This window comes from Lithobates pipiens, unplaced genomic scaffold (assembly GCF_037356315.1).
Source record: "Lithobates pipiens isolate NorthernLeopardFrog02 unplaced genomic scaffold, aLitPip1_a1.2 Scaffold_25, whole genome shotgun sequence".
NCBI lineage: Eukaryota > Metazoa > Chordata > Amphibia > Anura > Ranidae > Lithobates > Lithobates pipiens.
Genome location: NW_027507787.1, coordinates 42,184,892 through 42,207,974, shown reverse-complemented (window position 1 = coordinate 42,207,974; position 23,083 = coordinate 42,184,892). Strand labels below are relative to the sequence as shown.

The window sequence follows — 23,083 nt, the reverse complement described above, 5'->3', positions numbered from 1 at the left end:
CATAATGGTAATGCATATTATTTCTCCTAGATATCAGGATGTGACTCCCATTTACCCCATTGGGTTTCTATGCTACCTAGATCTAGTAGAGATCTGGCTTTGATGATTCTGGCAGTTTGAGTGCCATACTTGGTAGATGCATACAAATAACACATCTCACAATTGCCTTTATTGGTGCACTCAATTCCAAGCGTGTCATTCCTCTAACTGCATTAGTTAGATCATGACATCAAGGTTCCACTGGGGATCTAGCATCAACTGTTGAAGCAGCAGAATCAATGACGTTTTTATTGCAAAGATTTGCATTTTTACCATCTGCCGCAATGTCACTATCCAATACCATGTAGTGTACAGGGGACAATAGATAAACAGTTTTTACAAAGTTGAAGACACTGCCCCTTCCACAATCTTCACTGCTTGAAGCTGTGCCATTTCCTTCTGAGCCCTTTAATGTTTAATTTGTGAGAATGATGAGGTTACCGTTTAAATCTGGAACCGAATACTTGTAAAATTCACTTATCTCTATGAATTGGACAAAGCATTCTGCTTTATGTCATTCTGTATACTGTGATTACCCTGTATGACAAAGCACCTTTTTTTTTTTTTTTTTTAAACAATCAAAATAAAACACACTTGTAAAATATTAAATACCATTTAGTAAACTCAACCAGCGATCATACTAAAGATATGTTGGTATTGCGCTGCCCCTATATTAAATAACCCTCGAGGGTGATAAGTATAATGCCTAGTTACACAAATCAAAATTATATATAATATATATATATATATATATATATATATATATATATATATATATATATATATATATATATATATATATATATATATATATATATATATATATATATATATATATTTTGTTTAATTCTAAAGTTTATTTCCATGTGATCAGGAGAGGGTACCCTCTTTTTGGTCTAGGTATACTCTTATTTTCTTGTATATCATTTGTTTATTATTAGGGTGGTTCACTTACATCACCTCTGGAGAGTGTTTACTTGCACATTTATAAGACGCACTTGGCATTTTATGATTCACTGTTTTTTGGCTTTGCACTCAATTGAAGCAGTTGTGTTTCCGTGGAGGTTTTCAATTGACTCTGTAGTGCGTTTACTTTTTTTTCTGCACTTTATCAAAATAGTAATTTTTTTAAGAGACTGTTTTTAGTTACTTACCTTTTGTTCACTTGATTTTCATTTATTTGGATTCTATCACCTCTGTGGTGTTTGTTTTATTTAATGTAGCACTTTTTGATATTTAATATATATATATATATATATATATATATATATATATATATATATATATATATATATATATATATATATATATATATATATATATATATATATAAAAATGTGTATGTATATATGTAAATGCCTGATGAAGTCACGTGGTGTGATGTCACGCGTAGGGACGGGAAGGACGCTGACTGTGGATGCACTTTCTGCTAATTACTATAAAAAGGCTTTTTTCTATCTATTAATGTGTGAGTACCCTGTGTATGAATATTTTTAATAAATGCTATTTGTGAAATACTACACTATGGTATTCCCTCTATTAATCTATTGGGTCCTATGGAGCAATAAGAACATTTTAAAGGAGAAGGTGACCGAATTTACCAGGAGAGAAGACAAAGAAATCTATATCCCTTTATGCGAATCCCTCCTTGCTATAGGTAAGGGGCCACTTCCCACTAAAGTGTGATCACAGCGGGATTAAGCACTGGGAGATCCGCACCTCAGTTGAATTTGCACAAGTTTTCACAAAGCACTTGCACTTAAATGAGACTGTTTATTTATGGACCTGAATATTTATAGCTTTTTTTCTTTTTGATGGATTTCAATATGAATATTCAATCTATAGAGGCCGGATTCATTCTGATATAACGTATGTTACAGCTGGCTCTGTAGTGCATATATATATATATATATATATATTTTGTTTAATTCTAAAGTTTATTTCCATGTGATCAGGAGAGGGTACCCTCTTTTTGGTCTAGGTATACTCTTATTTTCTTGTATATCATTTGTTTATTATTAGGGTGGTTCACTTATATCACCTCTGGAGAGTGTTTACTTATTTGCACATTTATAAGACGCACTTGGCACTTTATGATCAATTCACTGTTTTTTGGCTTTGCACTCAATTGAAGCAGTTGTGTTTCCGTGGAGGTTTTCATTTGACTCTGTAGTTAGTTTACTTTTTTTTCTGCATTTTCTCTGCACTTTATCAAAATAGTAATTTTTTAAGAGACTGTTTTTAGTTACTTACCTTTGTTCACTTGATTTTCATTTATTTGGATTCTATCACCTCTGAGGCGTTTATTTTATTTAATGTAGCACTTTTTGATATTATTCAGTAGACATTTATATATATATATTTTTATATTACACTATTGATTTGTGTAACTAGGCATTATACTTATCACCCTCGGAGGGTTATTTAATATAGGGGCAGCGCAATACCAACATATCTTTAGTTTCATATTCAGTGGATACGGTGTGATCCATTCCAGTAGTAGCAGCAGCCCCTGACATTTGATAGATCACCAGTGGTAGCGCAGGAATAAAACATCATTTCAGCGATCATACTAGCCACAAAAAATAAAAATAAAATTATCTTTGCAGTAGGTACAGCGAGATTAAGCATTATAGGTTCTTGTCCATCATACAGACCTATAATTCTACCCAAAGAGCAAATACCTTTTCTCCAGGTGTAACAGAGATTCTCCAGATACAATGTGTATAGGAAGGATAACCGCTTGGATAACCAGGGGCAGAAAAATTACCACTTGACTCCAGCAAAGTTTCTCCACAAGCTTGAAAATGGAGTAGAAACAAACTTTACATCCAACATTAGAAACGTTTATCATGTTACAAAGTACAACAAAGTATATTTTTCTTATCTAAAGATGTTAAAATACATCTAAAATCCAAATAAACCTACAGTTTAAATGTGCCAATTACATTCCAGGGTGGACCAAAAGCTGTGCCAGTCTGTTTTATTTAGAAGGCAGCTGCAGTCTTCTTAGGCCGCATACACACGCGGGGACTGTTCGCTCAACTTTGTCCGCTGAACAGTGTTTCGGCGGACAGTCCGCTCGTGTGTGGGCTTTCAGCGGACAGTCTGCTGAACAAAGTTTTTCTGAAATTCCGAAAAACTGTCCGCTGAAACTTTGTTTCAGCGAACAGTCCCCTCGTGTGTAGACTTGTTCGTCAAACTAAGTTCCGCGCATGCTCAGAAAGGATTTACACGCCGAAGTTTGCATTGCAGTGTATAGGACGTCGTTTTCTAGTCCCGTCGTACGTGCCGTTCACGTCATCGCGCACGGTTTCAGCGGACTGTTCGTTCGTCGTGTGTGGGCAAGTCCGTCCATGCTAATTTGGAGCGGACTGTCCGCTGAAACTGTTTGACGGACAAAGTTGGGCGAACAGTCCCCGCGTGTGTACGCGGCCTCAGAACATTCGAATGTCATTAAAGAGTAGGTCAAGATCTTATTTGCTTTTAACCACTTGCCGCCCGCCCTATAGGCAATTGACGGTGGCAAAGTGGTTTCATAATCCCGATTGGACGTCATATGACGTGATCAGGATTATGAGCCGCTGCGTGCCCCCGGGGGCGCGCATCGCGGCGATCGTTGTTGCGGGGTGTCAGTCTGACACCCTGCAACTACGATCTCGGTAAAGAGTCTCCGACGGAGACTCTTTACCACGTGATCAGCCGTGTCCAATCATGGCTGATCACAGTGTAAATAGGAAGAGCCGGTGATCGGCTTTTCCTCACTCGCGTCTGTCAGACGCGAGTAGAGGAGAGCCGATCGGCTGCTCCTCTGACAGGGGGGGGGGTCTGTGCTGATCGATCAGCACAGCCCCCCCGAGGATGCCCACACTGGACCACCAGGGACGCCACCAGACCACCAGGGATGCCCAGCAAAAGGTAATCCTCCCTAGACCACCAGGGATGCCAGTTAGCACAATGGATGCCAATCAGTGCCCACAATGGGCATCACTGATTGGCATGCATTATTGTTTGGCACTGATTGGCATCCATTAGTACAGTATAACACCAATGCCGCCTATGAGTGCCCACCTGTGCCACCTATCCGTGCCCACCTGTGCCACCTATCCGTGCCCATTTGTGCCGCCCATCCGTGCCCATCAATGCCACATCATTGGTGCCGCCTTATCAGTGCCCATCAGTGTAGCCCCATCAGTGCCCATCAGTGAAGGAGAAAACGTACTTATTTACAAAGTTTTGAAACTGAAACAAAAAAAAAAAAAAAAAACACCTTTTCAAAATTTTCTGTATTTTTTTATTTGTAGCGCAAAAAATAAAAACCGTAGAGGTTTGATAAAAATAATAAAAATTTCATTTGGGTACAGTGTAGCATGGCCGCGCAATTGTCATTCAAAGTGCGACAGCGCTGAAAGCTCAAAATTGGTCTGGGCAGGAAGGTGTTTAAGTGCCCGGTATTGAAGTGGTTAACATTCGATTTTGGAATGAATGGACTTTACTAAAAGAAAACCACATACACAGATAGAAATTTGTACTTTCGAGAACTAACAAGATTTACCGATTACAGATATTTGGCTCCGACTTGGCAAGGGGAAAATGCTGGTGTCTTTCCTCCACCCAGCCTTGCTGAAGGGATCTTAAAAACCTATTAAACTTTGTTTTTAAATCAGCCAAATACATTGGCGGCACAATGGTGTATTGGGCGGCACAGTGGTGCCTAGCAGTAAAAAAGGGTCGCTGGTTCGAATCCCAACCATGACACTACCTGCCTGGAGTTTGCATGTTCTCCCTGTGCCTGCATGGGTTTCCTCCGGGTACTATGGTTTCCTCCCACACTCCAAAGACACGCAGGTAGGTTAATTGGCTTCTGTCCAAAATTGATCCTAGTATATGAATGGGGACCTTGGATTGTGGGCTCCTTGAGGGTAGGGATTGATGTGAATCAGGTTGAACTGGATGGTCTTTGTTCAACCTTACCAACTATGTAACTATTGCAGATGCATCAAAACAAAAAGGTGTGCAAAGTCATGGGTAACTGAGCATGCTTATCGTAAATGAGGGCGTTTCCTCCACCAGAGCAGCCCAAGTGCAGGATACAGCCCCCCATAGACATGAATGGCTGTGCGTGGCTGTACACGGGTGCTATTGTAAAAACACAAGTACAGTGTATGGGTATAAATGCTGAAAACTGCAGCAGACCACAGTATACAAGGACCCAAAGACTTCACACACAGTTTACATTGATGCACCTGCAAAGTATTTGGATGGTTTAAAAACAGTTCCATAGCTTTTAAAGATGAAGATTTTTTTGATCTGAAAAGCGTGTCCCCATTGGGGAAGGCTCACTTCACTTTTTGTATGGGCAGAAATGTATGTAAATAGCCAAGACCTTGATACAAACAAAAAATAGTAGAGTTAAAAAAAAAAAAAAGTGTTAAAACGTTTATCCTTGTATTTGTGAAGCAGAGAAAAGCATACGTTTAAGTTAAACTCCTGTCCATTAAACTGTATCCTAGAGCCAAACCAGTTTTCATTTTTATAGAAATCTGTGCCTTAGTAGAAATGAAAAATAGTACCTGGACACTTATACAGCTTCTTTGCCTGAGCAATATCTCCTTGGCTGAGGCGAATGCGCTGCCCAATAGTTGGTCGAATATGGTTATTAATTCTCCGGGGAAGTATTGTATCAAAATATACACTCCTGTTTAGAAGGAAAAAAAAAAAAAAAGCCATGTTACAGAAAAAGCTGGTTAGTTTACCGCTATGTTCCTGCAATATACTGTATATTTTGCATGGTTGTGGACATCTGCTTTATTTGCACTCTGAATTTCTCATACACCACCCAAATCTCTATTTTTAATCAAAAACTGAAAGAAAATAAAAAAAAATAAAAAAGGAGGGGGGGGGGGGGGGGCAAACTTTCCACTACAGGTGCTAGGAAGGTCGAGTTTAGAGGAAAAGTTAGCCAATTAATGGAAATCATGCATTTTAAAAACACAATGCTTTATCCAGCACCTAACAGAAATGGTCTTTCAAAAAATGTCCTGTAAACCAAAAGCAGAAAAGCTTTATAGCAACTATTGATGGCTAAAATTAATCAGTAAGATTTATGGAATAGATGATGTTCCTGTATTGCAAAGATACTGTCTGCTTTCAAAAAGCGACTTAACTTTCACTAGTTACACTTGCTCAAGGTGGTCTTTATTTTAACCATTGTACAGACCTAGTGAACAGGTAAGCATTGCACATTTAATGAGCATAGTATGCAAAATATACAGTATATACACACACAATATATTGCAATGCTTTAACAGTTTCCTCTTTATAGGAACATGCTGCGAACAGGTAAATATGATGGATGTTAAGGAACTCCGACAGCGATCCTTACAGTGGTCAGTTCATGCTATACTATATTAATTTTCAATATTTAATACCACTAGATGGATTTTCACGCATTCATTTGTGATACTGTCATCTATGTAGCGCCAGAGGCTTTATTGTTTGACAACTATACGCACCAAAATTTTTGGAAGGTTTGTGTGCTCCTTTGTATGCAAGCATTCGCTCCATTAAACATTGTGAGTTGACTCTAGAGACAACTTCAATACTGGCTATGGAAATACGGGCTGTATATCATTTTTGTGCATTATCCCAATGGTCCACACACGCTGAAGACTTCCTGTTGTATTTTATAGCCAGGAGCCATTGAGGTAAAGGGAATGTGTTTTGCAGTTCCCTTTCTCATTTGAGCATTACTGGCAATTTAGAATGTATAGGGTGGTAGTTACAGTATTTATAGCACAAGGATATACCTTTAACGTCAGATGTTCTGTTTATTAGAAAGTTCCTTAACGGAAGCGGCACTTATATAGGGGAGGCTGGGTTTTTCTTGCTGTAGTGAAGCACTTGATAGATTTGAAAAAGTATCAAGGGTACTGTGATTTGTTAAGTCATCTGGTGAGAAGAAAACTTTCTGCTACCAGTGATGGGTTGAAAAAGCCTGAATGAGGTATTGATACGTTCTATAGGATTTTTTTTTAAATGGAAGGTACTTCTGGAAATGTTTTCTTACTGAATGAAGCCCAGGCCTTGGTTGTGGCATGTATGGTTGGGTAAGAGGGAGTGGTGGGGTTGTAGTGCATAGTAGAGGCCATTAATAATGGAAGGTTGTGTCCTGGTGTAGTAGTGCATAGTAGAGGCCATAAAGGCCATTAATAATGCCAGAAGGTCATGTCCTGGTGTAATTTCCTGCTCAATGCTGGACCTTAAGTTATCCTCCTGTTTTGAGAACCAGTATTTTAATTGGTCCATTAAGGTCACCTGATAGTAGATCTGGGCATTGGGTAGTCCACAACCTCCCAGGTGTCTGTTTATATAGAGCTACCCTGGGTTTTTTACCTGTCCAAATAAAGTCTCTTAAGGCAGTTGCTAGGATGGAAAATAAGTTTAGTGGGATTGGAGTAGGGAGGGTTCTAAAAAAAAAAAAAAAAAAAAAAAAAAAAAGAAAGAAGAGTAGTTTAGGAAGAATTTGCATCTGGTAAGCTGCAATTTGCCCTACCCAGGTTAGATGGATTTTGGAGAGTTGAGAGAATTCTTCTTTGATGCAAGATAACGGAGGGAAGTTCATATAGGTTGGAGGCCAGGTGGGTTAATTGTACACCTAGGTATGTAATGGCTGGTGAATCCCAGTTGAATGGGAAACAGTTTTTGATCTGGAGGATTTTGTCCTTTGATAGGTGTACGGGGAGAGCAAAGCATTTATTAGTGTTAACTTTGGTTTATCTAGTATGTCTTTAGGGTTTAGTGGGTTGAGCCCTGTCATAAGTCTGGCTACTTACTGCACTGATACCAACAGCAGCTTAAAAGAGGAAGTAAACCCCAATGTTCCCTGCAAAATAAAAGTATAATGGGCTAGTGTGTATTGCATACTAGCCCATTATGTGTCACTTGCAAACGAAGCCTGTGATGTCCCCGCATCCATGTCCACCCCCCTCTTCCTTCTGGGGCCCGTGGACTCTGGCTCTGACTGGCCGGAGTTGCAGAAATTGCCGGTCACAGCACGGGCCCCTTTAGAAAGCACCCTTTCTTCAGTACGCAAGCATATATGGTAAATATCTCCTAAACTGTGCAGGTTTAGGAGATATTTCGAGTACCTACAGGTAAGCCTTATTATAGGCTTACCTGTAGGTAAAAGTGGTGTAACTAGGTTTACAACCAGGTTAAGATGTCGATATTTGCTGAATATGCCTGCTCACTGAAAAGCCGATTTGTTACCATTGGCTCAGCTTCCAGTAATGGAGAAAATAAGCTTGTGAGAGATCACTGATCACCTTGGGACATCAAGCTGGACTAAAAGCCAGCAAACTAGATCAAACTACTGATTTTTTAAATTTTTTATTTTATTTAAGATTCTACTCTGCTCACCACTATGAAAGGAAGGATGAGCTAAATTGAGAGGTCATGTGATATACTGTATAATAAATACTAAAAAGTGAATATTTGTGTTGGATGAAAGATTTATTCAACATTTGGGCTCCTGGCAAATGAGCTGACATAATCCTAGTGTTTGGCAAGCCAAGCAATGAAAGAGCATTGACGTTTGAAGACCAGGCACCTCTAATCCTTCTAAACACACTTCATTGATCTAATGTCTAGATACTTGTCAACTGACTTAATTTCATAAACAAATAATGCGATACAAAAGCAAACTTAAAATAAAGTCGCAAAATTATTTGTTGCTGAAGCAGGCATCTTTCATATACTTGCGCCTTAAAAAAAATTATAGAAGTATAGGTATACCGTACACAGCATGGGATAAGTTCATAAAGATAGCAAGTAGATGTATTTTCAAACAGGTTTGGTATCTTGGTTACATCTCGTTTTGTACATTTGCTCATGAGATTTGCAGTCATGAAATTTAAAAAACCACTGCAAAAGAACGTCCTATAATATCATCTCTGATTTTGGAATGGTGGGAGTTTCTCGTTGTCGATTTCTTAGTTTGGCAACTACTATATAGTTAACCAATGCAGTTGCAAGGTAGCCACAGAAATGCCAAGTGAATTAAGCAACAAATCAGAGCAATTGAAGGGGACCACAAGACTCTGCCATGAACCTGTGGTCCAGATACAATTTTCCTTTATTAACTGGTCAACATGCAAGCGTGAGGTTCATAAAATAGACATGAAACATTGCTTTGGGGCTTTAGAGCTAGATAATTTATTGGATTTAACACAAAGTTTAATCATGAAACCTCAAGTTACATAATTTCACATCTTATTCTAAACAATAGGACTAAAGCAAAAAAGTATGAACTTTTATATTTTAAGCAGAGAAAAGCAACTACATCACAGCTGAGCAACTTACAATACCTATTGAAGGAAATTTATTTTTGTCTCTAGCATGCATTCTCTTGGCCATTTTATTCTTCCAAATAAAGTCTGTTCCCAGACAAAGCTTCTTTTCATGGATCACAATGACATACTTGTCATTCCTAGAGATGATGCTTTTATCTGCAATGGCTCTTTTCAGCTGATGGGAAGATTAATATCTTTAATTCCTAGAAGCACTTTATTTGCTGGGTGATCCTAAAGTCGTAGACAAAACTGGATATGAAGCATTACGCTGCGAGTCTTTGAAGTCTACCAGGAGATGGGGTCCTCAAAGCTGCAACACTTGCTAGATGACTTCATCTGAACAAAGATTTGATTTATTCAAGCTTTTTTTTTGGTTTATAAAAACATCAATGTGCCTTTTTGTCTGCAAATCCATTGGCTAAGCTGCTCCAGCATAATTCACTTTATGCTTGACTGTTGCAATAGTTAGTTGGAGTTACGTTATTTATCATCTTACATTCACTCCTTTTTAATTTTAGTCCTCATGCACTGGATGTTTTTAAACATTGCAGTTAGATGTGTCCGGCTCTCTCCCCCCCACCCCCCCCCCCCCCAATTCCCCTTGCATCTTAGCCTATGTTTTCATGCACACATAGGTCTTTAGAGGAGCTTAGAGGCAGAAAAAACCCCACTGCCAACGCATTCAAGAGCAGCAGAATTTTGGCAGAAAAAAAAGACTTGACGCATGTAAAAATGCATATTAAAAACGCGTATTAAAGTGCACGAAGGTCAGCAGTGTTTAGCGCTTGAACGTTAATTTCAATGGCCAGAATAGATGGTTATTCTTGCCAATAAAATAATTTAATTAATAATTCCCAAGCACTTGATGCGCCTAAACCCGTCACACACGTACAAACGTCAAACGTTTTCTGCCAAAAGGCTGCTGCCAGGAGGAAGGGGATCTAGTAAAGATGGCAAAATGTCCAGTGTGCACGAGGCCTTACTGTATATGAACATTTGAATTCTTCACCCACTGTTTCTAAAACAAATCTATAGTTGTAAGAAACAAAACCAGTCAAAAAAAATAAAAAAATTATTGTTTTTGCCTACAGCAATTATAGTCTACATTCTTCTCTAATAGAATTACAATTCTGCATTGCAGCAATCTCTAGTTACCAATTTATTCTTACAGATGGCAGCAACATGTAACTTCAAAAAAAGGTGTCTAAAGACAGCCGTCGCCTGATCCAGCAAATTATGGTCATATCCGGGTAGGTTTGAATTTTCGTAGGCTCCTTCACAATCCTGGCTGATGCTCCCGAACCACCAAAAGTCTGCTTGGGGGTGGAGTTGTTTTGTTTAAGATGGAGCCTCCATTCTCCATATTATTGCTAAAAAATATTTTGTTCTAAATCTTGTTTAGTTGCCAAGTCCTGCACACACAGGTAGATTATTTTGAAGTGTCTCTGTAAATATATATATAGGCAATGTAAATAATGCATGATGAAAGATGGTGCTTCACAGTGTATGAATGCATATATTAACCACTTTCAGACCGGACCAATTTGCTGGTCAAAGACCAGACCACTTTTTGCGATTTGGCACTGCGTCGCTTTAACTGACAATTGCGCGGTCGTGCGACGTGGCTCCCAAACAAAATTGACGTCCTTTTTTTCCCACAAATAGAGCTTTCTTTTGGTGGTATTTGATCACCTCTGCGGTTTTTATTTTTTGCGCTATAAACAAAAATAGAGCGACAATTTTGAAAAAAACGCATTATTTTTTACTTTTTGTTATAATAAATATCCCCCAAAAATATATAAAAAAACTTTTTTTCCTCAATTTAGGCCGATACGTATTCTTCTACATATTTTTGGTAAAAAAAAAATCACAATAAGCGATTATTGATTGGTTTGCGCAAAAGTTATAGCGTTTACAAAATAGGGATAGTTTTATAGCATTTTTATTAATAATTTTTTATTATTTTTTTTTTTACTAGTAATGGCGGCGATCTGCGATTTTTATTGTGACTGCGACATTGCCGGGGACCCATCGGACATTTTTGACACATTTTTGGGACCATTGTCATTTATACAGTAATCACTGCTATATAAATGCAGTGATTCCTGTGTAAATGACACTGGCAGTGAAAGGGTTAACCTGTGGGTGGCAGTGTAGGGGTTAAGTGTTCCTAGGGGTGTGTTACTAACTGTGGGGGGGTTGGGCTTTCATTTAGTGTACACTGATCTCTGCTCCAATCACATGGAGCAGAGATCAGCGTCACTAGTTGCTAGGCAGAATGAGAAAATGTTGTTTATACAGCATTTCCTCCATTCCGCCGCTCCGTGAGACGATCGCAGGGATGCCCGCGGCGATCGAGTCCGCGGGTCCCGCGACCGGACTCACGGAGGTCCCGACCAGCGCGGGAGCGCGCCGCCGGCGGCGCGCTCCCGATGGCACGGCGGCAACGAATATTGGACGTACATGTACGCCAATATGCCTGCCCGTGCCATGCTGTCGACGTACATCGTTGTGCGCTGGCCGGGAAGTGGTTAAAGTGGAAGTAAACCCATCGATTTAAACAGTTATAAAAAAAGGCATGCCGGGAATGCCAACTGCACATTGGCTGTGCTCTCAGCCAAACTATCAAACCATCCAATGGCTGGTGCCATAACGAATCACATTTGCAGCACCATAGCAGTTGAAGATTAAACAGAGGCAAAGATGGCAGCTTCCTTGGCTGAAAACGATAGGGGAGTTTACTTCCACTTTAAATAAGTTTCCTACTAAACACTGTTGCCTTTACTCCCAGGGTCTACCAGGGCAATGGGGTCAATTTACTAAATGAAATGGGGTATTCGCTTTTGTGAAGCTGCACTTTTGAAGAGAATTTTCCTCAGTTTAGTGAATGAGGTGAAGCGCCGACTTCTATCATCCAACCATGTGCAAGCAAAATTGTGCTCTTTTCTCTTGCATGCGATTGTGGTGCAAAGAATAACCATTCACTAGCTCTGGGGAAATTTACTTGTAATATTCAATTTCCCTTGCAAAGCAAGTGTGTAAGGAAAGAGCTTCTGAGAGATGTAGTTCTGGGGGGGGGGGGGGGGGGAATCAGTAGGAAATTTTGCCAAATTTCTCCAAAAAGCTGCCCCTAAAATTTTTTTTTTACAAGCTTGGCGACATCACAAGTAATAAAAGCAATGACCATTCCATCGGCATTAAAATGAAGGCAGACCTCAGCCTTGGGCTATAACTGCAGAATAAATTAATCAACAAGCTTATATTAGCCAGCAAGCTAACCCCAAAACAAACCTCTAGCTACAAATATATGCTCATGTAGTTTTTATATTAGACAATTAGGGCGAGTAACATTTTTAAAAATTAACTAGGTAGCACAACGCAGAAGACAAAAACCAAACAAAAACAAAACTGCACTGTGATGGATCTACTTACAGTGTGTACTCTTGTTAAACAGAACAGCTCAATGCCAGCTACAATTATGAATCGACTACATTCAATGGTCATAGGAACAACTGAATTGGTAAATTTATCATGCAGCTTTGTGCAGCATTCCTAGTAAACCCTTTTACTGGATAGGTCCCTTATGTCAAATTAAGCCGTTTTGTTGAATTTGATAGAAAAAATATGGCACTTAACCAAGCAAATTGTGCTTTTGCAGTCAGTTTCTGAATTATGTTCAGCCTGCCTACAGCTGCCCTATGAGATCAGTTTACAGTTTCCGCTTCTATATAAGTAATCACTTAACAATCAACCCCAGTATGAGGTAAGCCTGAGCTATATTACAATTACCAACACAGCTGCTTCACTAAATGTATAGGCCAGAAAGCATTTCCTCTATAACATATTTACCCAAGAAAACAAAAAAGGTGTGTATTTCGCCCATTCCCACAGTGCAAGATAAGTTGGCCCAAAGCATAACTCCTGGGAAAAAATTGTCCTGAGAAGCACGGCACTGAAAGATCCCCAACAGCATCTTGTACAGTGTATATGGAATGTATTCGCAGCACTTCACTTTTTCCACATTTTGTTACCCTATTCTAAAATGGATTAAATTAATTTTCCTAAAATTCTGCAAGCAATACCCCATAATAACAATGTGAAAGCAGTTTGAAATATTTGCATAGTTCTTAAGATGCTGCAGAAATTTTAGTGTACCCTCCCCCAGATCTATGCCTCAATACAATCCAAAATGGCGGTCGTTGCAATACTTTGTCACACCGTATTTGTGCAGCGGTCTTACAAGCAAACTTTTTTTTGGAAAAAAAAAAAAAAAAAAAAACAGTAAAGTTAGCCCAATTTTTTTTATATTGTGAAAGATAAAATGTTACACTGGGTAAACTGATATCAAACATGTCACGCTTCAAAATTGCGCCCGCTCATGGAATGGCGACAAACTTTTACCCTTAAAAATCTCCATAGGCACAGTTTAAAAAATTCTACAGGTGGCATGCTATGAGGTCTAGGGCTAGAATTATTGCTCCCGCTCTACCGATCGCTGCAATCCTTCACATGTGTGGTTTGAACACCATTTTCATATGTGGGCACTACTCACGTATGCGTTCGCTCCTGCACGCAAGCTCTCGGGACGGGGCGTGTATAAAAAATTTCCCTTTTATATTTATTTTACCTTTTATTTTTAACCACTTTCAGACCGGACCAATTTGCTGGTCAAAGACCAGACCACTTTTTGCGATTCGGCACTGCGTCGCTTTAACTGACAATTGCGCGGTCGTGCGACGTGGCTCCCAAACAAAATTAACGTCCTTTTTTTCCCACAAATAGAGCTTTCTTTTGGTGGTATTTGATCACCCCCGTGGTTTTTATTTTTTGCGCTATAAACAAAAATAGAGCGATAATTTTGAAAAAAACGCATAATTTTTTCTTTTTGTAATAAATATCCCCCAAAAATATATAAAAAAACATTTTTTTCCCTCAGTTTAGGCCGATACGTATTCTTCTACATATTTTTGGTAAAAAAAAAAATCGCAATAAGCGATTATTGATTGGTTTGCGCTCCCGATGGCACGGCGGCAACGAATATTGGACGTACATGTACGCCAATATGCCTGCCCGTGCCATTCTGTCGACGTACATCGCCGTGCGCTGGTCGGGAAGTGGTTAAACAGTAAAAAAAAAAAAAAAAAGGAAAAAAGAAAAAGCCCTTTAACCACTTGCCAACCGCCGCACGACGATATACGTCGACAGAATGGCACGGGCAGGCATATGGGCGTATATACAAGTCCCTGCCTTCCCGCGGGTGGGGGGCCCGATCGGACTCCCCCCCCGGTGCCTGCGGCGGTCGGTATTCGTTCGGGAGCGATCCGGGATGAGGGGGCGGCCATTCATTCATGGCCACCCCCTCGCGATCGCTCCCGACGAATGGAAATCCTTCGTGACATCACTTCCTCTCCTGTAATGTAAACACAGGCAGAGGAAGTGATGTAATCTCTCCTCGTGTCGGTATTTTTCGTTCCGGCACCGAGGAGAGAGGATCGGTGAGTTGCACCAACACGACACTTCACAGTAGAACATGCCAGGCACACTCACACCCCCCCTTTACCCCCCGATCACCCCCCCAATTACCCCTGCCCCCCCAGTCACAGTGACACCAATGCATTTTTTTTTTTTTTGCATTGGTGTCATTTGTGACTGTAATAACTGTTAGGGCAGTTAGGGTTAGCCCCCTTTAGTTCTAATGTACCCCCCTAACCCCCCCAATAAAGGTTTAACCCCGTGATCACCCCCCGTCGCCAGTGTCACTAAGGCTGGGTTCACATTGCAGCGGTTTATGAGAACGGATGTGATTCGCACCGCACTGCAGTGCAAATCACATCCGATCTCTGCGATTTGAGTTCAGCCATTCGCCGCAAATTCGCATGGGACCCTTTTTTTGGTCCGCAGCAGAATCGGATCGCATGGGTGTTCACACCATGCGATCCGAGTTTGCAGATCGCACTGCGATATGCGAACTGATATGGGGGCGTCATTAACATTTCACTGACACTACCAGCAGTTCGCATAGGGCAGTGTGAACTGCCGCCGGGAGGCATGCGATGCGTGAACCCGCCGCGGATTCGTGGCGTTCCCGCATCGCTCCAGTGTGAACCCAGCGTAATAAGCGATCGTTTTTCTGATCGCTGTATTAGTGTCACAGGTGACGCTAGTTAGGCAGGTAGGTATTTAGGTTCGCCGCAGCTTTTTATAGCGCCAGGGACCCCCATATACTACCGCATAAAGCCCCCTGATTGCCCCCTAGTTAACCCTTTCACCAGTGATCACCATATAACTGTTACAGGTGACGCTGGTTGGGTAGTTATTTTTTTATAGTTTCAGGGCACCCGCCATTTATTACCTAATAAAGGTTTAACCCCCTGATCACCCGGCAGGTGTCATTTGTGACTAATAACTGTTAGGGCAGTTAGGGTTAGCCCCCTTTAGTTCTAAGGTACCCCCCTAACCCCCCCAATAAAGGTTTAACCCCGTGATCACCCCCCGTCGCCAGTGTCACTAAGGCTGGGTTCACATTGCAGCGGTTTATGAGAACGGATGTGATTCGCACCGCACTGCAGTGCAAATCACATCCGATCTCTGTGCGATTCGAGTTCAGCCATACAGATAGTATGGCTGAATTCGCGTTGCACCCGCCGCAAACTCGCACGGGACCCTTTTTTTGGTCCGCAGCAGAATCGGATCGCATGGGTGTTCACACCATGCGATCCGAGTTTGCAGATCGCACTGCGATATGCGAACTGATCTGGGGGTGTCATTAACATTTCACTGACACTCCCAGCAGTTCGCATAGGGCAGTGTGAACTGCCGCCGGGAGGCATGCGATGCGGGAACCCGCCGCGGATTCGTGGCGTTCCCGCATCGCTCCAGTGTGAACCCAGCCTAATAAGCGATCGTTATTCTGATCGCTGTATTAGTGTCACAGGTGACGCTAGTTAGGCAGGTAGGTATTTAGGTTCGCCGCAGCTTTTTATAGCGCCAGGGACCCCCATATACTACCGCATAAAGCCCCCTGATTGCCCCCTAGTTAACCCTTTCACCAGTGATCACCATATAACTGTTACAGGTGACGCTGGTTGGTTAGTTATTTTTTTATATTTTCAGGGCACCCGCCATTTATTACCTAGTCTCACTAGTGTACCCGTAAATTTAGGGGTGTCTACTTTCCAAAATGGGGTCATTTGGGGGGGGGGGGGGGGGGGTTTGTGCCATCTTGGCATTTTATGGCCTTCAAAACTATAACGCCCTTAGAAAGCCTGAAGGCGGTGCTTGGTTTTCGGGGCCCCGTACGCGGCTAGGCTCCCAAAAAGTCCCACATATGTAGTATCCCCGTACTCAGGAGAAGCAGCAGAATTTATTTTGGGGTGTCATTTCACATATGCCCATGGCATGCGTGAGCAATATATCATTTAGTGACAACTTTGTGAAAAAATAAAATAAAAAAGTTTGTAATTTTCCCGCAACTTGTGGCAAAATATAAAATATTCCATGGACTCAACATGCCTCTCAGCAAATAGCTTGGGATGTCTACTTTCTAAAATGGGGTCATTTGTGGGGGTTTTGTGCCATCTTGGCATTTTATGGCCTTCAAAACTGTAATAGGTAGTGAGAAGTGAAATCAAAAATTTACGCCCTTAGAAAGCCTGAAGGCGGTGCTTGGATTTCGGGGCCCCGTACGCGGCTAGGCTCCCAAAAAGTACCACATATGTGGTACCCCCGTACTCAGGAGAAGCAGCAGAATTTATTTTGGAGTGTCATTTCACATATGCCCATAGCATGTGTGAGCAATATATCATTTAATGACAACTTTGTGTAAAAAAAAAAAAAAAAAAAAAAAAAAAAAAAATGTTTTTGTCATTTAATCGCTTTAGGCAAAAAAATAAAATATTCAATGGGCTCAACATGCCACTTATCAATTTCCTTAGGGGGTCTACTTTCCAAAATGGGGTCATTTGGGGGGGTTTTGTACTGCCCTGCCATTTTAGCACCTCAAGAAATGAGATAGGCAGTCGTAAACTAAAAGCTGCGTAAATTCCAGAAAACTTACCTTAGTTTGTAGATGTGACAACTTTTGCGCAAACCAATAAATATACAGTTATTGACTTTTTTTTTACCAAAGACATGTGGCTGAATACATTTTGGCCTAAATGTATGACTAAAATTGAGTTTATTGGATTTTTCTAATAACAAAAAGTAGAAAATATAATTTTTTTCAAAATTTGCTTTTTTTACGTTTATATCGCAAAAAATAAAAATCGCAGAGTCAGTCAAATACCTTTAAAAGAAAGCTCTATTTGTGGGAAGAAAAGGACGCAAATTTCGTTTGGGTACAACATTGCATGACCGCGCAATTACCAGTTAAAGCAGCACAGTGCCAAAGTGTAAAAAGACCTCTGGTCATTTACCAGCAAAATGGTCCGGTCTGAAAGTGGTTAAGAGCTGTGAGCTGTGTTTTGACGTCGCTTCCGCCCTGCAGTGTCATGGAGACGGGTGAGGGCCATCTTCCCCTTACTTGTCTCCATGCACAGCAAGTGACAAGACGCAATCGCCTCCGCTGATGGCTCCGATAAGTGGCAGAGGGGCACCCTCTCCCATCACCCATAAAAGTGATCTTGCGGCAAATCTGCCACAGAGACCACTTTAATCTTGTAGCAGACCACCTGCTGAAGATACTGGGGTTATGGCAGCTAGCTGTGACATAACTATATCCACCTTCAAACAACCAACATAAAACTGCGGCGGGTGGTCCGTAAGTGGTTAAGGTTAAACCGCTTCTCCTCCAGTCTAATTGTGAGGCCACAGTAATGATGGTGAAATCTTCCAATGGAATTCACACAGTTTGCAGGGATTTCCGTTCGCTTCCCGTTTTGGTTACGGGACAGGAAGTGAAGGGAAATATCCCCAGACACTAATGCCAAACCCCCCCCAAAAAAAAAAAAAAAAAAAAAAAAGCGGACAGTGATTAAGGCCCTTCCTTACTCTATCCAAAATGATTAAAAAGTTTTGCCTATAGTTCTACTTTAAAGTAGGACAAGTCTTTAGATGTAAGGAATAGATTTTATTCACTGTTTTCATGCCATCATTTCTGGCAGCACTATTTAACCGCTTGCCGTCCGCCATATAACAGAATGATGGCGGCAAAGTGGTTTCAATATCCTGACTGGGCGTCATAGGACGTCCTCAGGATATTAAGCAAATGCGCGCCCCCGGGGGCGTGCATAGCGGCGATCGTTGTTGCGGTGTGTCAGTCTGACACACCGCAACTACGATCTCGGTAAAGAGTCTCCAACAGACTCTTTACCATGTGATCAGCCGTTTCCAATCATGGCTGATCACAGTGTAAATAGGAAGAGCAGTTGATCGGCTTTTCTTTACTCACATCTGTCAGACGCAAGTAGAGGAGAGCCGATGGGCTGCTCCTCTGACAGGGGGTCTGTGCTGATTGATCAGTGCAGCCCCCCCGAGGATGCCAACACGGGACCACCAGGGATGCCCAGCACCAAGTATGCAACCCTAGAGCACCAGGGATGCCAGTCAGTACCCACACTGAATGCCAATCAGTGCCCACAATGGGCATCATTGATTGGCATCCATCATTACAATACGTTACACTACAATGCCGCCTATCAGTGCCCATCCGTGCTGCCCATCAATGCTGCCTCATCAGTGCAGCCCCATCAGTGAAGGAGAAAACGTATTTATAAAGTTTTGTAACTGAAAAAAAAAAAAAAAAAAAAAAACTCAATTTTTTTTCACAATTTGCTGTCTTTGTTTAGCAGAAAAAAAAAAATAAAAAATCCCGGAGGAGATCAAATGCCACCAAAAGAAAGCTCTGTTTGTGGGAACAAAATAAAACGTTAGTTTGTGTACAGTGTAGCATGACCACGCAATTGTCATTCAAAGTAGGACAGCGCTGAAAGCTGAAAACTGGTCTGGGCAGGAAGGTGTATAAGTGCGCGGTTAAAAACATTCACACTGGGGGGAACAAAAAAAAAAAAACACACACACACACACACACACACACACACACACACACACACACACACACACACACACACACACACAACATTACTGGTAATAAAACAATAAATACTATGAAGAACTTAAGAGACATAACCTTAGATTCCAACCTTGAGAATGTGTTCCTGGCATAATGCATGATACTATCAAAATCGTATGTCTCTCCCAAAGAGTTCACTTCTCCCGGCTCCATTTTAAGGAAGTTGTATTCCTGACCTGCAAGGACAACAAGCTTTGAACATATCACACAGAAAATAAAAACTTCATACTTGAAGAGCTTAGAAAGGATGAAATTCATATTTCATTTTCTACAGGGAATGCATAAAAAAAAAAAAAACAAAAACACACCACACAATTAAGAGTTAGCTATGCATTTAAAATCAGGTAATGCAATAAAGCATTTTTTTCTTTTTAATTTATATGACCCCGATTTTGAGCAGGATTTTAAAGACTAAATGCCAGTCAAAGATTACAGTTCCAAATTGATGAGCATCTTGATGCTCTGCAAAGTATATTGTTTCTCTACAGCCACATCCCCCTCACTCCTCTGGCCCTGGGTACAGGCTTCCAATAGTCACATCATAAATTCAATATATAAAGCAAACTAAAAGAAAGCCACTCGCCTCTTGTAGAAATATATTAGAATGTCCAAGGCACTGATTATTCCATGTGACCCTGCAAGCTTCATTCCATTCTTGAACTTATTTGTAGACTATGAATAAGCTCCAGATGGAGTGAAACATGTTAGCGCTTACAGAACAGGTGGAACAGTCTGTTGGACATTGTAATAATTCATACAAGGCTTTTTATTGGAGTAGCTTCCTTTTATTTTGCTTAAAGCAGTATTAAACCCAAAAGCAGACCTATTGCAGCTTACCAGTTATTGGATGTAATGACTGCTTTTTTTTTTGTTAGGCTTTCCTTCCATTTTCATCTGATGATCCAGCCATCAAGTCTTTTTCAAAAGCACAAGCTCTCCAGCGGAATATATCAGTTTACATAAAGGAGCCAAAGAACTTAAACTTGTCAGTTTTCATTGCAGTCTGTGCCCCCATTAAAGCAGAGTTCCAGTAATTTTCGCGCTTATTAAAAGTCAGCAGCTAGGAAAAAAAACAAGTGTAGCTGCTGAAATTTAATAAAAAACACAATCGCCTGTCCCAGGATCCAGCGACGTGGCCATCCAAAAAAAATATTCCCCCTCCCCTCTACCCGGCACTGGCATTAGAACTGTGGGCACCCTCCTGTAAAAACATGTGGCTTTACAGCTGGGTGTGCACACGCTAGTTGCGCTGCACCTTCTGTGTGGTCCAGCAGGGAGGGGGAGGCTCTTGCAGGGAGGGGGGAAGGAAACCTCCTGTGAAAACTTAGTACATGCTCTAACACCCCCCCCCCAAAAAAAAATGACATGCCAAATGTAGAAGGGGGGGGGGGGTGGGGTTTCTTAAAGCAGAACTTTTCTTGTTCATCCCCTCATCTACTCGGTTTGTCCTGTTCACATTTACTGAAAGTGAGAAAGTCCCCAGAAAAGAAAGAGGGGAAATCTTCCAATGGTTTTGGTGACCCCAACAAATTCCCTTACTTTGCAGGGATTTCCTCTCACTGCCAATTTGGCTATGGTACAGGAAATGAAGGGAAATCTTCACAATTGGACACAGACGGAGAGAGAGAAAAAAATTATATTATATTATAATATATATATATATATATATATATATATATATATATATATATATATATATATATATATATATATATATATATATATATATATATATTTAATATAATATAATATAATATAATATAATATAATATATCTCAATGCCTATAGTTCTAAATAGACACTGGAAGGGGTGATTCAAGTGATCAGCTTTCATTTAGTCATGCAAAACCTTTATCCCAAAAAGGGGGGAAAAAATAAAAAATAAAAATATTGAAATTTGCTATAACTGCTTATTAGCTGGAGTTTGGCCTCAAATTGTTAATGTATCTAAATCTGCTAATACATTTAACACCAACCTCTTCCCGCCCAACAATGCTTCTATTTGCTGTGCCAACTACGCTCATTCCTCCAGAGTTGTGTCTTCCTAATACAGGCAGTGCATTATTGGCCAGATCACCAGGTAAACAGGAGGGGAAACAACAAAATGAAAGAAAACTGATGCAGCCACCACATTTAAAGACTAGTAAGCTGCATACTGCTATAAAATATGGAATTGGTAAGAAACTTGTGGATTAGTAATACCAAAAAACATGCCACGCTTGCAGAATATTTGTCAAAACTATGGAGTGCCCATGCCAGCTACAACACTTAACCAATTCACTTTCAAAACCAAAATTGAGCAGCCTAGGCATAATGCCTCTAGTCTTCAACCTTCGCGATACTGTCAAAAAAAATCTCAGACGTGGCTTCCATGTTCTAGTAGCAATTGTCAATCTTTGACCCCCCAAGGCATATACTAGTTCTGGGACATCCCTTACAATACTGGTGAAAAAAGGAACATCCCCACAGCAATAAAAAAACGTAAAAAAAATAGCTTTAATTGTCAGAGGAGGGAAACCACTTTCAATACAGTTATCATTCATGGTAGTTTCTTTTAAAAGCCAAACTAAAAACTTGTTTAAATCACTCATTCCACTTGAAGTGGTTGTAAAACCTCAGACATGAAATCTGAACCAAGCACATATATCTATAGTGCTTACGTGCCTCTCTCCGAAGCACTAAGTGCCATTTCTCTCTCCAGTCTAGTTTTCTGACATCAAGAGAAAAATGGTGATGGGAGAGACCTCCAGCACACAGCCTGTGATGGACAGCCTCAGCTCTGTTCCTGGAGTGAGGGGTCGTCTTTCCTACCAACAGCTCTCAGAGCTCTTGTATATATATCGGATTTTTAGAAGAACGTATAGGACAAATCACTACAGGTAAAAACAGATGAACAGAAGTATTTGTTTCATCTTTGTGTATCACCCGAGGCCAAGTCACTTCACTGGGTATTAGGTAAGGTTTCCAACCACTTTAAGCCATCTTATTGGACTGGTTAGTGGTAACAGTACCAGGTCCCTACTTGCTTATCGTTACATACCCACCATTCTAGAAAATTGGTACCAACACTCATTACATGTTTTAAAACGTCAACATTCATTAAATGTTTAAATAATCATTAAACAATTAAGATCACAAAAACAAAAATGTATACATCTTTGAATGATTTCAATTGTTTTGAAAACATTTTAATATAAAACCATGAGAAAATAGTATTTTCAGAATTTTTAATATGGATGATGGTACTTTTAGTTAGAATTATCTAAAAATAAGTGCAGCAAACAAAAAAAGATGATCAAAGTCTTATGCCCCTGTTAGATCCTTTCACAATGAGGCACTTTTGAGGTGCTTTAACTCTAAAATAGTGAATGTAAAGCGCCTCTCATGCCACCCCAGTGTTAAAGCCAGAGTGCCTTCACACTGGGGCGGTGCGCTTGTGGGACGGGAAAAAAAAAAAGTCCTGCAAGCCACATTTTTGGGGCAGTTTGGGAGCAGTGTATACACCGCTACTAAAATGCCCTACCCCATTGAAATGAAAGGCCAGTGCTGCCAAATCGCCTGCAAAGCGTTTCGGCAGAGCCACAGCACGGGCACTTTTAACAGTTTCTTCGGCCACTAGCGG

At 40.6% G+C, this 23,083-nt stretch overlaps 1 protein-coding gene across 1 annotated transcript in view; it reads right to left on the bottom strand.

Annotated features, from left to right (window-relative positions):
- The window catches only part of TLL2 (tolloid like 2), a gene marked incomplete in the record, with an annotated part of 245,251 nt that overhangs the window by 39,336 nt on the left and 182,832 nt on the right, over nt 1-23,083 (bottom strand). The window contains 3 exon segments of the mRNA XM_077454363.1: nt 2,724-2,839; nt 5,613-5,737; nt 19,532-19,637. Of these exon segments, the coding sequence (XP_077310489.1) occupies nt 2,724-2,839; nt 5,613-5,737; nt 19,532-19,637 (347 nt within the window).